Source organism: Grus americana, chromosome 7, assembly GCF_028858705.1.
Source record: "Grus americana isolate bGruAme1 chromosome 7, bGruAme1.mat, whole genome shotgun sequence".
Lineage (NCBI taxonomy): Eukaryota > Metazoa > Chordata > Aves > Gruiformes > Gruidae > Grus > Grus americana.
This window is the reverse complement of record NC_072858.1, coordinates 31,343,225-31,358,511: the sequence shown is the minus strand read 5'-3', so window position 1 is coordinate 31,358,511 and position 15,287 is coordinate 31,343,225. Positions and strand designations below refer to the sequence as shown.

At 37.2% G+C, this 15,287-nt stretch overlaps 1 protein-coding gene across 15 annotated transcripts in view; it reads left to right on the top strand.

Annotated features, from left to right (window-relative positions):
- LDB3 (LIM domain binding 3) overlaps positions 1-6,693 on the top strand; it is a 128,704-nt gene extending 122,011 nt beyond the window's left edge. For all 15 annotated transcript variants that reach the window (XM_054831675.1, XM_054831667.1, XM_054831676.1 and 12 more), the window contains one exon: positions 2,000-6,693. In XM_054831675.1, the coding sequence (XP_054687650.1) occupies positions 2,000-2,089 (90 nt within the window). In that variant the 3' untranslated portion in view covers positions 2,090-6,693. The remainder of the gene's footprint in view (positions 1-1,999) is intronic.
- Positions 6,694-15,287: the final 8,594 nt, after the last annotated feature.

The following is a 15,287-nucleotide window of genomic DNA, read 5'->3' as shown; positions in this document are numbered from 1 at the left end:
ATATTATTCCTAAGGTAATAATATCTAGAACCTCTAATTAGCTAAAAATAGCATGTTGGCCACACCAACACTGACAGTGACAATTTCTAATGTTTGTTGAAATCTAAAATTTAGGTTGAAGAGTATCATAGAGTCATAGAATGGTTTGGGTTGGAAGGGACCTTAAAGATCATCTAGTTCCAACCCCCCTGCTGCAGGCAGGGACACCCTCCACTAGACCACGTTGCCCAAAGCCTCATCCAACCTGGTCTTAAACACTTCCAGGGATGGGACATCCACAGCCTCTCTGGGCAACCTGTTCCAGTGCCTCGCCACTCTGACAGTAAAGAATTGCTTTCTAATATCTGATCTAAACCGATCCTCCTTCAGCTTAAACCCATTACCCCTTGTCCTGTCACTACACTCCCTCATAAACAGTCCCTCACCATCTTTCCTGTAGGCCCCTTCAGGTACTGGTAAGCCGCAATTAGATCTCCCCAGAGCCGCCTTTTCTCCAGGCTGAACAACCCCAACTCTCTCAGCCTGTCCTCACAGGAGAGGTGCTCCAGCCCTCTGATCAGCTTCGTGGCCTCCTCTGGACTCTCTCCAAGAGCTCAATGTCTTTCTTGTACTGGGGCCCCCAGAGCTGGACACAGTACTGCAGGTGGGGTATCACAAGAGCTGAGTAGAGAGGCAGGATCACCTCCCTCCACCTGCTGGTCACAAGTAGAAAGTATAGAAATGTTTATAAGTATCTAAAGCTGAACTAGCTACTGGCCTTTCAAGGGTACATGGAAGTGAGTGACATAAGTGTCCTGTGAAAATTGAAGTCTTTCTGAAATTCTAATGTAGAAAGGAATACTAAGACAGCAAGTTTCCTTCACAAACTATCAGCTATGAGTCACTTATAAAAGACACTTTCTCTGAATGTTTCATGTTCTTTTTTACTTGTTCATTTAACTGCATTCTTATGTATTTATTTAAATTGGCAATCCAATTTTCCGTGGAGGTGACAGTTTTGTTAATGCAGTTCTCACAGCATTTTTTGTTAGGAGCTAACTTTATTTCTTTCAGTGGGTTGTCAAATGCAAATAAACACGATTCCTAATTTCTACTATGCTATCCTCATATCCTTTCATGTGATTTTCCTTCCACTTGCAATAGCACATCACTGATATTATCACTTACTAGTCTTAAGCCTGCCATAAGCATTAGGGACAATGTTTATTCCTAGATTCTGATGTGTTGACTTCCTTAAGTGGTTCTAGTCAACTCTGACCTTGCAAGTGGTGTTGTGCTACCCTGTGTAGATATCTGTACAATTCCAGGACAGTTTAAGCTGATCTAAACCTGGGCTGCCCTGCCTTGGCCATGCATTCTCACATGCTTTGTTATGTCAACTCTGGCACTTATGCAGCCAGGCAGAGAACTCTATGGGTTGAAGAATAACCCGGTAAGAATAAGTAATTAGTTCTCAATGATACTGGCTGTCTGAATGACTCACTCCTTGATCACATAAGCACCTGTACCAAGACAAAGTAATAATAGGAATGAGTATCTAGTAGTATCATGGCAGGATGGTACCCCTGGGCCCATGGCACCTAACCAGAGTTTTTGTAAAATCATATGTTATAAAGATCTGAATCTAGGTCTTGAAGTCTGAGCTAGTGATACGTGCTCAAGTGTGCCACTGCCTTTTGATGGTCTACACAAGCACTGCTGGGACATGCTGAAGCTGCCTAGGGGATCAGGTATCCAGACTTCATTTTAATGAAAACTAGCGAACTTAGTGGGTAGCGGTGGCAGAAAAATACAGAAAGGAGACCTGATGCAAACCAGAACCTAGCCTCAACATGGAGTAGGAAAACTACCAAAGCATGCACTTTGATCCAGGAAATCAGATGTGCTTCTGCCAAAGAAATGTGTGGGCAGAAGAGAAATACAATTGAAAATTATTATCATGTCTTTCTCTCTCTTTTTTTTTAATATGATTCCTGAACGTATTTATTATTAATTCTAGGTATGCCATGTGAATTTGGAAGGTCAGCCATTCTACTCCAAGAAGGATAAGCCGCTGTGCAAGAAGCATGCCCATGCCATCAATGTTTAAAAGAAGAGTTGGTAGACAGTAATGCTGGGGAAAAACAAATGACTAACTGGGCAATTATAAAGTTGATAACCATGGCTAGAATTTTTCTTGGTAAAAGCTAGGAAGTTGATAATTCTGAAGTTTAACCTCTTTTGTAAATGCAGAACATGATTTTGCAAGGTTCATACAAAAACCTACAGAATGAACAGTCAAAACCAAATGAACTAGGCCATTATTAGAGCAACGGTTGGGGGAAATACTGAAATTAACTAAAAACTGTAATATAAAAAGTAAAGCATGAATACAGTTTCAAATGAGCTACCCACAGCAGTTTTACTGCTTAGACCACACACTAGTGTTTAAGAACAACTGGAAAAGTCCTTTTGTAGTAAGTCATTTTCTTTCTTAACAAGAATGAGTAAGTGCCACGTGTACAATAATCTGTAGAAGCAAAGGCTATAGCTTTCAAAGGGAAATAAATAGATTAGGGTTTCCTCTATGAAAAGTGAGTGCTATTCCATTATGTTGTGGTGCTACCTCATAGCATCAAATATTTTAGATTCTTCCCAAATAACTTAGTTTGAAAATAAAGTGGAAACAGAATTAATTCCTTCCATAACCCAGTAAGATTGAGAAAAGCGTGTTGGGTCAACCTTGCTAGTGCACTTGGCTTATACGTGCACAATAGATTAGTTCACTTTCAAATCATAGTGGAAAAGGACAACTGGTTTTCTACAAATTGCTCTTACATTGAATGGAGTAGCACTGGCTAGGAAAGACAGCTTTTAATTTGAAACCAGTTTTCCTTTCCTCTTGTGGAAAAAAAATGCTCAAAGTTACTTTGGTTCGTAATTCCCATTGATATCAGTGAGAGGTAGGAATCTACATCTGGACCTTCACATTGATGAACACAGAAGACACACATTCATCTAGCACAGCTAGGAAGTGGGAAATAGCTTGCAAAAGTTCCCTGCTCTGTCCCACGTAGTTAGGAAAAGGCCTCTTTTCTTTTTTTTCTTATAGTAAATTAACATTGATTAAAAATTCATAAGGCAGCATAACACCACAGGCACATACTCTTTATTATCTTTGTTAGTTTAAATGCAACACATTCTGAATTGTAGTATTTGCCCTTGTAAAACAGTAGAAAGGCTCTGACAATTAGGATAACCATACAATCATCTTTTCTAATATTTTAAGAACAACTTTCAAGTTGTTCAAACAGGTATTTATAAAACTTTTTTTTTTTTTTTTTGCAAAAGAGCAATACTTGTAGTACCAATAATACTTCTGAATTTTTATTTTAAATATCAATGACTTTTGTATTGGAGACAGCAGTTCTGTCTGATAGAAAATAGAGTTAAAATGGGAAGTCTGATCACTATTCAAGTTTTATTAATTTGTTTAAGTGAGAATTATGATGTGTGTGTTGACAGCTTGCAGTACTGACAGTTTTGAATTAGTATTTCTGAGGCTGAGGATGCATTCTGTGGGCCACATTCTGGTGCCATCTATACTCTATTTTACCTTGGTTTTTGAGTGACAAGGAATGACATAGCATTGCCTGCCTTTTCCCTCCTATGGGTAATGCCCATTTTAAGGAAATTGGTGTGTCTTTTTCAGGGATGAAAAACTATCCAAATCTTGGGGGAGGAATAAAACAATTTGGAGTTCTAATATGAGAGTTAGGTTACCTGCAGGCAGTCTGCATATCGGACAAAAATAACAACCTGAACTGCTTGTGGCAGTTTTGATATGTATGATGTGTTTATTCAGTAGGTATCTTAGTTCTCAGTGATCTTAGCAGTGATCTGATCTGAGTGCTACAGGGTCAGATTTTTGTATGCATGAATTATTCTAAAACACTGGTACATTATATACAAAGCCTTTTTTTTTTTCTATAGCAAACAAATTTTCTGTTTTCAGTCAGTGCTGGGCTGGTGTGAATATGGTTCCATTGATTACAAAATCCAAAGATCTGGCTCATAAAATTCTCTAGAGGAATAAATTGTAATCATTGAAGTTAAGTATTTTTTCACTCATATTTGACTTCATGAAATACCTTTTCATAACAGTGAGACAATTCTAGATTTCCTTTTAATTTTTTAATGCTATTCAACAAAATGGTGTTTATTATTCTCTGTTATTTAAGAGAATTCATATCAGCGTATTATATACTAAGACTGCATTGAAGGTACTCTTTAGGCAGATTTCTGTGTTACTGACTGACTCACTGGGACTAGTCTCTTGCTGTCAACATCAAAACAGGGAGTCAGACTCCTTGGGAGGACACAAAATGCTAGGGCTTGTGATGCCTCAGGAGAATTTCATGAGGTCTTCTGCCTCTAATCTGCATGGGTGTATATGTGTCTCTCTCCCTCTCCACCCTCCCTCTCAGTGTCCCCAAAAACAGTGGCAGCGTGAAGGATAAAGCATTTTAGGAGATGGCCAGAGATGGAGTGCTGCAGCTTAGGCAGGGGCACACTCTGTGCAGAGATGGTGGTAGGCAGCGCGGCTGGGGCTGTCTCTTTTTCACATTCACAGGGGAGCCCAGATTGCCAGCTGAAGTGGCCCAGGTCAGCATGCGAGTTTTTGGGGTGGACAGGGGTCTCAGCGTGGGCAGGGGAAGGGAGGCTTGGATCAGAGAAGGCAGAGCACCTGCAGCAGCCAGAATGTAGGGGCTCTGGGGGCCTCTGAGTGTGAAAAGATGAAGCATTGAGGAGATGGGAAGCCCTTACTGAAGCAGGGGTTGGAGGAGGGGGAATAGTTAGGAAAGGCCAGTTTCACTAAGTCGAGATGTTAGATAGTTAGGGTGGGGAAGGGGGGAATAGCCAGGATGACTCACTACAGTCAGGGAAAGGGCTTGAAGCCAGAAATTAGGATACAGGCAGCTCACAATAGTTCAGAGAGGTAGTATGACTGTGTATAGAACGGGTGAGCAAGGGGGATACAGGATCCAATCTAGTAAATTTGAAGTCAGTACTGCAGAAAGGTGCATGCAATGTATGTTAGCATAGCTCAGCTAGCTTGTGGCGTGGCAACAGTGAACATGCAGCAGCACAGACTTCAGTGGGAGCCGTACTAGCTTGAAAGAGTCCTGAAAATTTCCTTTTCAGTGGGAACTGTACTAGCTTGAGAGAGTCCTGAAAATTTCCCTTTCAGTGAGGAGCTGTACTAACTTGAGAGAGTCTTGAAAATTTCCTTGGACAGATTACCTGCACTGTAACACATGCCCTGACTCCAGCTGGTGTCTGAGCAAGTGAGATTAAAGCTAGTTTACATATCACTATATGAGGTACAGTGATATCTCTGAATGAAGAACAGAGATACCCTGAGGATTATCATGTAATAAATTTCCTGTTTTGACTTGTGCTGCTTCATAATGTGGTCCAAATATAGGGAATCCACTTATCCGCCCTTGATATCTATATTAAGATATAATTTTTGCACATATCTGAACCAGAAATTTGTGAATAATAATGTAGTATTTTAACTTTGACAGGGGAAGAATACCATGTAACTGCTGATACTCTTCTGCCACATGTCACCTTTGTGATATGGAGGGGGGAAAGATGCATATATATATATAAAATTCAGAATAGGGCCCTTCAGTTATCACTGAACATAAACGCTGTACAAAAATATGCAAGATTAATAATGTGTACTTGTTTATGTTTTATGTCTTGTAATAGATGCCTGGGACAAGTCCTAAGTTCCTCTAAATATTTCTTTTCATTCTAATTAACATGGGGTTTTACATAATAAAACAAAGATACTGTACCTCTGAATGATCAAATAAAAAGACCAGTCTTTGTTCAATAACTTTTCAGTCAAAGGCTTCAAAAATTATCTTAATGGTTTTTCTCTTTTTCTGTTCTTTTTGCAGAACAGAGTAAATGAAATGTTTCCAAAGACTGCTTTTATTAACTGGAAGAAAAAAAACACTCTCATGACTTCTTTTTTTAGAAGTTAGTTTTTACTATATTGGATTTACACATTACACATTTCTAAAATCAATTCAAAACAAGGAAAAATGTTTTACTTTGGTCCTTCAGTGGTCAGTACTTTGAGTGAAATTTTTTGTTAAAGATTATTTGTATTTATGTTTAATAATGTGAATGTCCACAGCACTGAGCACACTCATTAGTGTCTAATGCTGGGCACGCTAATGTTTATTTGCAATACTTGTCTCCTGGTAGCAGATATTAATTTGTTTAGTATTTATAAACATCAAAATTTGAAACTGAGTGATTTCTTGCCTGCAGTGATATTAGAAGTCTAAGTTTTATAATATATTGACATGTTGACTTGATGCCACAAGTGCCCTTGCTTTTATATATGTATTTTTTCCAAAGTTCCTAGTTATTTCAGAAACAGAATGTAGTGTGGTTTATGAGGTGTGAGTAACTACCTTGCATGGATTATCTGTGCCAATATGAATAAAACAGTCTAGTAATAAAAGGAATGTGCAAATACAGTTAAAGCTTTATGATTTGGGCATATTTATTAATATGGTACGTGAACAGCTGACAGCTTTCAGCCATGTAATACTGATAAGAAAGCAGACATAAGCTTGTACTCTCTACTTCAGACCTGAAAATAAAAATTAAAAGCATTGGTTTCAACTTTATTGTATATCAATCTTGAATGTTTTATTAACCAAATAACGCTGTTTTAAGCAAACATTAGTATACTTAAAAGATGTAGTGTACTAACAGTACATGTTGTAACTTAGCAAGACTTGTACAGTCACAGACCTTATTGTGTCAACAAATCCTGTTTATAGTAACTTTATAAGGAATGGGTAAATTCTGTCTTAGGTTACATTGATGCATCTGAGAACAAAGTTTGATTGCATAAGTTCAGGTGGGTGTTCTTCCATTTCTTAGCAGAAGTGACTTTAAATAATATACAAAATGTTTTAATCATCCTCATTGAGCTCTAGTGCCAAGAAATACTTCCAAATGAAAGGATATCTTCATATAACAGTGTGGCTTACAAAAACAGCCATTTTGCACATTCCTAATCCACACCCCTCAGGAATGCAGGATTTTTAAAGATACAACTAATTATATTAAACCTAATTAAGAAGTCACATGATAAATAGACAGACTTGGCTTTAGATGGCATTACAAAGTACAACATCAGGAATCACAACTTTGTGCACTTTGATTTTTCTTTTACAGCCCTAATTTCTGTTTACAATGTGCATAAGTAAAAATACAATTCAAAAGAATGAACAGAACGTATGCAATTTTCTGTCAGTTCAAAATTGCTGTTTTTCAGATTGTCTGTTCTGACCTTCAACCTTTGCACAAGACAGTGGTTCCTAAACTGCGCACTGTGATCCCTGGAGTGTTCAGCTGTTGGAAGTGGAAGCAATAGAGACACAAGCATAGCACTGTGCCAGCTAATAGGGTGCAAAAAGTGAATAGAGCAAAGTTCATTAGAAAAGGACATGGTGCAAAATAGCTTGACAAGTGTTGCATTAAGAGATTGCTAATAGAAGAGAGATTATGATTTGTGCTGAAGAAAATGGTGATTTCAAAATGATATGCTTTGGCATTGCTCCCCTCCCACCCACCCCCCCTGAATCGTGAATCTTAAATTCAGCCAGTTTCTGTTGATTAAGAAAGGAAGGAATGTGTGAATAAGATTGCTGAAACCATTATTGAATACACAATGAAATGCTTTGTTCTCCCAGCCAAATCAGAGTTATGGATGAGATTCAGATTATATTCAGGCATAAATTCCGTGCTGTATGCTGATAAAACATGCCCTCAGATAGCTGTTAAAATTACAGTTCCTCCTCGTCTTAGGAAGATTACATCAAAAGAAAACAGTAACAAATGTGTGTTGTACTAATAAGGACTGTCAGACTGAGTCACAAGACTTTTCTGTGGAACAAGAACAAGCAGAATGAATTTTTTTTTTTGAACGAAGCTAAACTTTTGAACAAAACATGTTTTTCCTTTAAAAGTTTCCAGATTTTAACTGTTAGGGAATAATAAATTAGTATGTATAAAGTATCATTAATAAATCTGCCTCTACTACAAAAGTATTTTCTAATCTTACTACTTTAGAATTCAGATTATTTTCATTAATGACAAAGATGTTATGGAAATTCTTATGCTTCCACTTAGTTTTACTATGTGTAGTGTTACTGAAAAAGAGTTGAGGCATTTCTGAAACTGAATTAACAATGTATTTTTTTTTAATGAGAAGATATAGATAAACATACAACTTTGAATAAAAGTGATGATCCTTCCAGTGCTTGTGAAATGAATACTGCTTGCTACAAGAAAGCTAGGAAACTTGCTGATCAAGAATGTTTTACTGCTATGGTGCATTAAAGAGGATGTTTTGGGTTTTTAAGAAACTTAATAAATATCTATAGCCATAATTAAGGCTCTTATTTCAGAAGAAAAGAATGATTTACAGGATTTTAATTATTTTAAGATCTAATAGTATGTAGTCTGGAAAATAATGTTGGGATCAAGGTTTAGATTGATTCAAAGAAATCTTAATGTTGATAAATGTAAGTATTCCTATATGCATGTATGGAACATGTATGTAGATTAAAACACTCGGAAGTGAGGCTGTGATTTCCTTTAAGTGGATGTGTTTCATACCTGCAGTATTTGAGCCTAAATTGTTGTCATATAGTTCATTTACTATACATAGCATAATAATAATGCATTAAACCGAATGCACCTAGAAATCTAGTTTTTGTTACCAGTTAGGTATTTGTGCTTTCTGAGGTAACATCTCTAGCCTTTTGATAGCATAGGAGATGTGGGTGCAGAAAGAAGGACACACTTTCAAAAATCTGGCTTCATGTAAAAATTATGAATTCAGGAATAAAAATTTTATTTGTGCATTATAAACACAGACCAAAAATATTCTTTCACGACCAAATGTTCTTCTGCAGTACCCAATGCCGCTGGTGGGCCTGCATGTTCCCTAACCCATTTTCTTTTTCTTCCTGGAAATTTTTTTCTGTACTGAGGATATTAGAAATTTCCCTGTGATTGCTGCACATGTGGAAGCCTGACCAGAGTTAGTTACACATGCTTGTAAGCTGTGTAACAACGTGGGGTAAAAAGTAACAAAATGTGTTGTACTGCTAATGTGAGTGTATTCAGTCAGCCTATTGCATCCTGGAAATACCAGATTTTCTGAGATTTATTGTGGATACATGATACATATGACATTAATTGGAAGATTCTGCTTTATGTATGCTAAACAGCATCTATGCTACACTGCACATACTTCTGGCCAAAAAATTCTTGCAATAAATGTGATATTACTAGCCAGAGAGATTCAGGTTCTAGCTATCGCATCGAATTTAGCACACCTGAATCTAAACTGTGTTGTTATTAAATAATGACAGAGCATAGTTATTTGAGACTGTATTCCCAGTGCCAGCTGCTGCAGCAAAAGGAGAATAGGGCTGTATTTTATGTGGATGATGATTTTCTGCCATCTGTATTATGTAAACCAGTTTCTGGAGTGGGAGATTTTCTGAGTTGCCATTCTTCTGTTACTTTGTTGTGACACCAACTGGACTGAATTCAAATTTGCGAAGATTTTAGTTCATTTGGCAGAATTTATTTGTGCTCACATTGAAGAACTCCATGTTTCCCCCATGTCACTTACTCAGCTTTGTGCTACGCATCTTGTAATGAATAGGAAAGAGTCTGGTGGTGTTAATTATGCCTAGGCATACAACCGCAGAGTTTTAGGTTAGGAGGAGCATCCTGAGAGATTAAATTCTTAGTATCAAATATGTAACACATTATCTACTTTTTATAGACTTACATGGCTGGTGGCTGTTAGAGACTCATTGATTTCCTAAGCAGTCACAGCAGCTGCTCTCTGTTCAGAAGTTCTCTAAAAACAAAGAGACAGTGTTATTAAAAAGTAGATACTAAAGTCTGGGGGCAGTGTATATCCTTAGGGTCCAGATCTGCACTATTTAGTAGAATCTCAAACAGTTTTTGCTCCTATGGAACTCCCACTAAAAAAATTAAAGAATGCATAACAGAGAAATGCTGGGCTGTTACTACTCCTCCCGAACTCTGGGTAAGAATCCTTATCCCCCTCCAGCTTAGAGAAATTCACTGGGACAGAAAGGTATAAATTACATGTCTGTGTGCCAGCTTCAGAGAACCTGGCCACAAATACTTAAGCTGAGAACATTTTGCTCATTCCTTTAAAAGACAGTGACAAAGTCTTCTGTCTTCTCTGATCTCACAGCATAAAAAAAAACTAATAGAACAATCTTTAAGTCAAAGGATAGTTAAGTAAACATTTATTTTAGACTTTCATTATTAAGTGCAACTACTTAAAAGTGAACAATTGCTGTCAAAGTGGGCACGTGTGAAAGTAGTAAAATGAGATAAAAATGTAGGAGAGTAAAAATGCAAAGAAAAGGCAGCTTTTAGCATAACAATTAACCACCCAATTTACCCTTCCTTTATTCATCACAGGATAATTCATTGTAACTGAATTAATGGTGAAACATTCAGTAATAAGCCTTGGTAAGGAAATAGGAGCAGTGTATCAGGATATCCTTTTTCCGCCCCAGAGTACCAATACTTTCAATTTTATATACAACGGAAGTAATTAGTTGTAACACAAAGAAGCACAGCTGTGTTTCCTGATGGTCACACGTGCAATAGCTACTATTGTTTAGCATTTTGAGTATGTACACTGAAAACTGTTCAACTGCTTTGAACATTTTATATTTTTGGGATTTAATTTCCATTAGTAGCTTTTGAATTTATAGTGGAATTTTAATATGCTATTATCTTAGATCCAATCCTGCATCTCTAATCAGGTAATTTTTTTGCTGATGCCAGTGGGAGTTTAAACTGAATTAGGTATAGCTGCCAAATCCGGAGATTTGCAGACACAGGCCAATTTCTTAGTGGAAGCAAAGGAAGTTACAGACTATTTGTCAGAATTTGCTTTTAGTCGTATATGATTCTTTAACCTGTTCAAATTCCAGTTCCAGTACATATTCAAGACTAAGGGAGAAAAGCTTTATTGCTGTCTTTAACTTCATTACATATTTTCAGACATATTAGCTGACCACTGTGACTGAAATACAAGCATATCCTTTTCTTATCATTTAGTGGATCTATATTATTTTGTTTGTGCTAGAACATGAAAAAAGAGGAGAATGAGAGTATTTTGCTGCATTTGTTCTTATTTAACAGCAATGCATTCAAGGTAAAGATATGTTTAGACTGAGAAAAAATAAGGATTTGATTAACTGAAATTATTTGGTTCATTTGTGTTGTATAGGATTCAGATCTATTTCATTCTAACAAGCTTGGAAGAACATAGCACTTTCAGTCTCATAAATGCCCATCTTTGTAAATCTCTGCACTACTCACTGTAGTTGCCAGAAACACATCCACTTGAATCCACACCTCTTGAAGACAAAGCTGTTACACACACCAAGACAGAAATTTTCTGTATTGAAAAGAATTCTCCATGTATAACAGCAGGTTTAAAAAACATTTCCTCTTTCAGCATTTGTTCAGTTTCTATTGATGAAAAGGATCATTATCAAGAAGTGAATTTTTTGTTACAAAGGCTCGAGGGGATGAAGCCTCAGCATCAGTAGGACAGCTGTTAATACAATGTGGTTTTGGATCTAAGGATTATTCAAACGTGTAAAAGAAACTAACAAATACATCTTGTAATAAAAGATGGAGGAACACAAACATATCTTAGATATGCTCATTCTCAGAGAGAAGCTAATTAAAACTTCCTTGTAGATCATTCAGCACTGCAGACTGATAGTATATAATTCGGAATATAAATTTTAAAATCAGCACTAGAGTCTAATTCTAAATATTTAATCTTCTCAGAGCAAATGAAGACTTTAAGGATTTTATTTGTGTGCATCTAGGGGAAAACATATCACTAATTCTCCAAACAAACTGATGTGAGTGAAGCACCCAGGTGAAACCTCTGCTGAGCCTACAAATATTTTCTTTCTGTGTAAGACTTCTAATGTTCTTACTACCCAACACTGGCTTTAAGAAAAACAAAATAATTTGAAATGTTTCTTTGTATTTATAAGGAGAGTTGTCTCAGAGTTTATTATGGCCTGGTGAAAAGACTGGAATATGGTTTTTTGTACCTAGGAGTTCATAAAACAGAAACATACAGCTCAACTAGGCATAGGAAGAAACAGAAAAAGCAACACAAAATTTGGTTCTTGACTGGCAAAATGTCTCCTAGAGCACTTGTAACACCAGGCAAAGTGCTCCCATTACTACAGCCCTTTGCAAGATGCAGTTGAGTTCCCTAGTGCACAGCTGAGTAAGGAATCAGTTCACATCCTGCAGCAGCTGCCTAAGGCACATGACAGGTACAGCCATTATGTCTTCCTTCCTCCCTGTCCACCTGCACAAGGCTAAAGAACAATCTGGTCTGCAGAAACGCAGAAGTAACCCTGAAATACACCAAGTGCTTAAGCTGTGGAAACAGTTTCCTGTTTCCTTGTGCCTGTGCTCTGCACATTGAGCTGTTATTCTTTGGAGTGTCTCCACAGTGCTCTCCAGCGCTGCACTGTGTTCAGTTCCACATCACGCTTGTTGGACTGAAGGCTGGCTGGGGCTTGCAGCGCTGATGAATACTTTTGCCTTTCTACTATCAGTGCTAGACTAGCAGAAAATCTTAAAAAACACTTTTCTTCACGGATTTGATTCTGCCTTATTGAGTTAATTATGCTTACATTTAAAACACTTAATAAAATCCATGACATTTCTAAGTAACAGACAGCTGAATAAATTTATAATCAAAAGAATGTGCTTTCAAGTAAAATAATTCTGAAAAAAGACAAAGCCAAATTCATATCATTTTAAGTAAAAAAATTGTGTCCCTGGCTGAAGGGTAATATTCTTTTAATATGTAACATGGAATATTTATTTTGGTAACAGTAACAGAGAAGTACTCATCTAATTGCAAACAGTTTTCAAAAATATATTTGGACCACAGATTTAAGACATATGAATTCCAGAGACTGAAGGGAAGAACGATCTACAAAGATAAAGTCCTATCACATGGATGACCTTCTCCCTATATGTACCTCTTTGTTCTTAAAGATCTTTTGATATTTAAGATTTGCAGTTCCCAAGTGATTCCAAGAACTAATAAGAAATTCCTGGAGAGGAAATGACAAAGCAAGCAGCTGGAAGACTATCCAATTCATGATTTAATTTTTTTTTACATACAGCTCTCTTCATCATGACAGTCAGTCTTGAACTGCTTCTTCTATATTTCATGTTAGACTTCCACATCCCATCCTGGCCAAATGTCAAATGAACAGATGTTCATTTTCAGATTTTCTCACTACAGTGTCTTTGAGTGTTGCTCAATTAACAAAATAAATACCTCCTGTTACCAAAACCTAACGTGTCCGAGTTTTTGCAGATTCCTAAAACCTTCACCAGGTGAGATATCCATTACCGATAACTAGCTCAGTGGAACCCTGTGCCTTTCTAAGTGCCTATCATCTAAAGTGTTCATCTTCCAGTTTAAATAGGTATCTCTGCAAGGTAAACAAAGCAAAACAAATCAGGTTTGATTCTTCATGGTTTACTTGACAAAAATCTTAGGTTACATTTCCACAGTTAATTTCATTTGGGGAAATACTATTGGGTTCTTCAGGCGGTGCACAAAGAAAACTCTTCCACCACCAGGTCAGACATCTCACATGTCAGGATTGGTCAACAATCCCCTTCTCACAGACAGACCACTGTATGATTATAAATAAGGAATTTTAGTCTACTCACATTGTTTTCATACTTTTGTTGTAACTCTGTATGTTTCAAAAATGACAGTTTATACCTGTATGAAATGGGAAACATTTTAAGTACTGCACTGTTTTGAAAGATGCCAGTACTTTCCATATAATGTTTCATCAGACATCTGCCCCACTGCAATACTTTCTAAGGTTGTTATGATTCATAAGGTTGTTAAGATTCAGTTCTGTCTCCTGCAGTCCTAATATTATTATAATGTAGTTTACTTCTACTGACTTTATTCTGTGATTAAGATAAGTATTTACACAGTGCAGAGAACAGGCATATTGGCCATGAAAATGCAAGCTTCATCCTCAGCAACACTATTTCTGACCTGACAGGGACCATCACTTGTGGTATCTTCAGTGCGTGAGTGCCTTGGAAAGTACTAGCCGAGATGGCAATTTCTGCAGTGTGCAAATTTACTCAGCGGAAATTGGATTAAAACAGTTGATCCATTTCACACAAGGGATCAAATAAATTTCAAGACTAGTGGCTTTTGCTAAATTTATGCATACTGGATTTAAATCAATATGCAACATCTGAAAAGCACAGGACTCTATTACCACACAGGTTATTACTTGAAGAGATGCTAACTCTAACAGCTTTGGTTCTGGTTGGGAGCACACACATGCATGTTGCATTCTTCTTCCATATTGAGTGTCTATTCTGTTGCTATAATCTGATAGTAGACAGAGTGGAAGAACAGCAGACTCATATTTTCCTTTGAAATTATAAACATAAGCATACAAGTTCTGTATTGCTTGGCATGAAAGCTGTGATTTTGTCTTTCTTGCAGGCTGTCTTTGTTTTGGACACCGACAGATTTTTCTGGATGATGGTCATCAGAAAAAAATTTCTAAGAGTCTAGTAAGATGAGACCTGTATTTTTAAACGCCTATCACCATAGTATCCGGCCACCTACACTTACTAGATGTGCCTTTAACTGCCTACTTTTTAAAGGAGTCTGTGAAGTTGTTAAGTTTAAAATTATACTTCCTCTTTTGTTTTGCTATATAGGATAGTATGCAAGCTAAGCACTTGCCTAATCCATAGGTACAACGCATGTGAAAAATATTGCAGAGCCAGCGCTCTCATCTTATATTCAGAGGTGACAACTCTGGAGTGGAGTACACAACATTAACAAGTCCTATCTGATACTAGTATGCAAAAAGCAGAGCTAGACTGTGGAGAGGTCAACAAAATAAGCAAGTCCATGTTTCCCACAATGTATGTACCTGTGGCTATTTGGCACCGATAAGTGGCATTGCTTCCCAATTGGTTATTCTCTAGAAACAGTTCATCTGGGCAGGCATCTAGACACTAGAATTGCTGGTGCATCCTGAAGGCCCAATGGGCGTTTTGGTCTGCAGCAAAGGGAAACCGAGTAGATT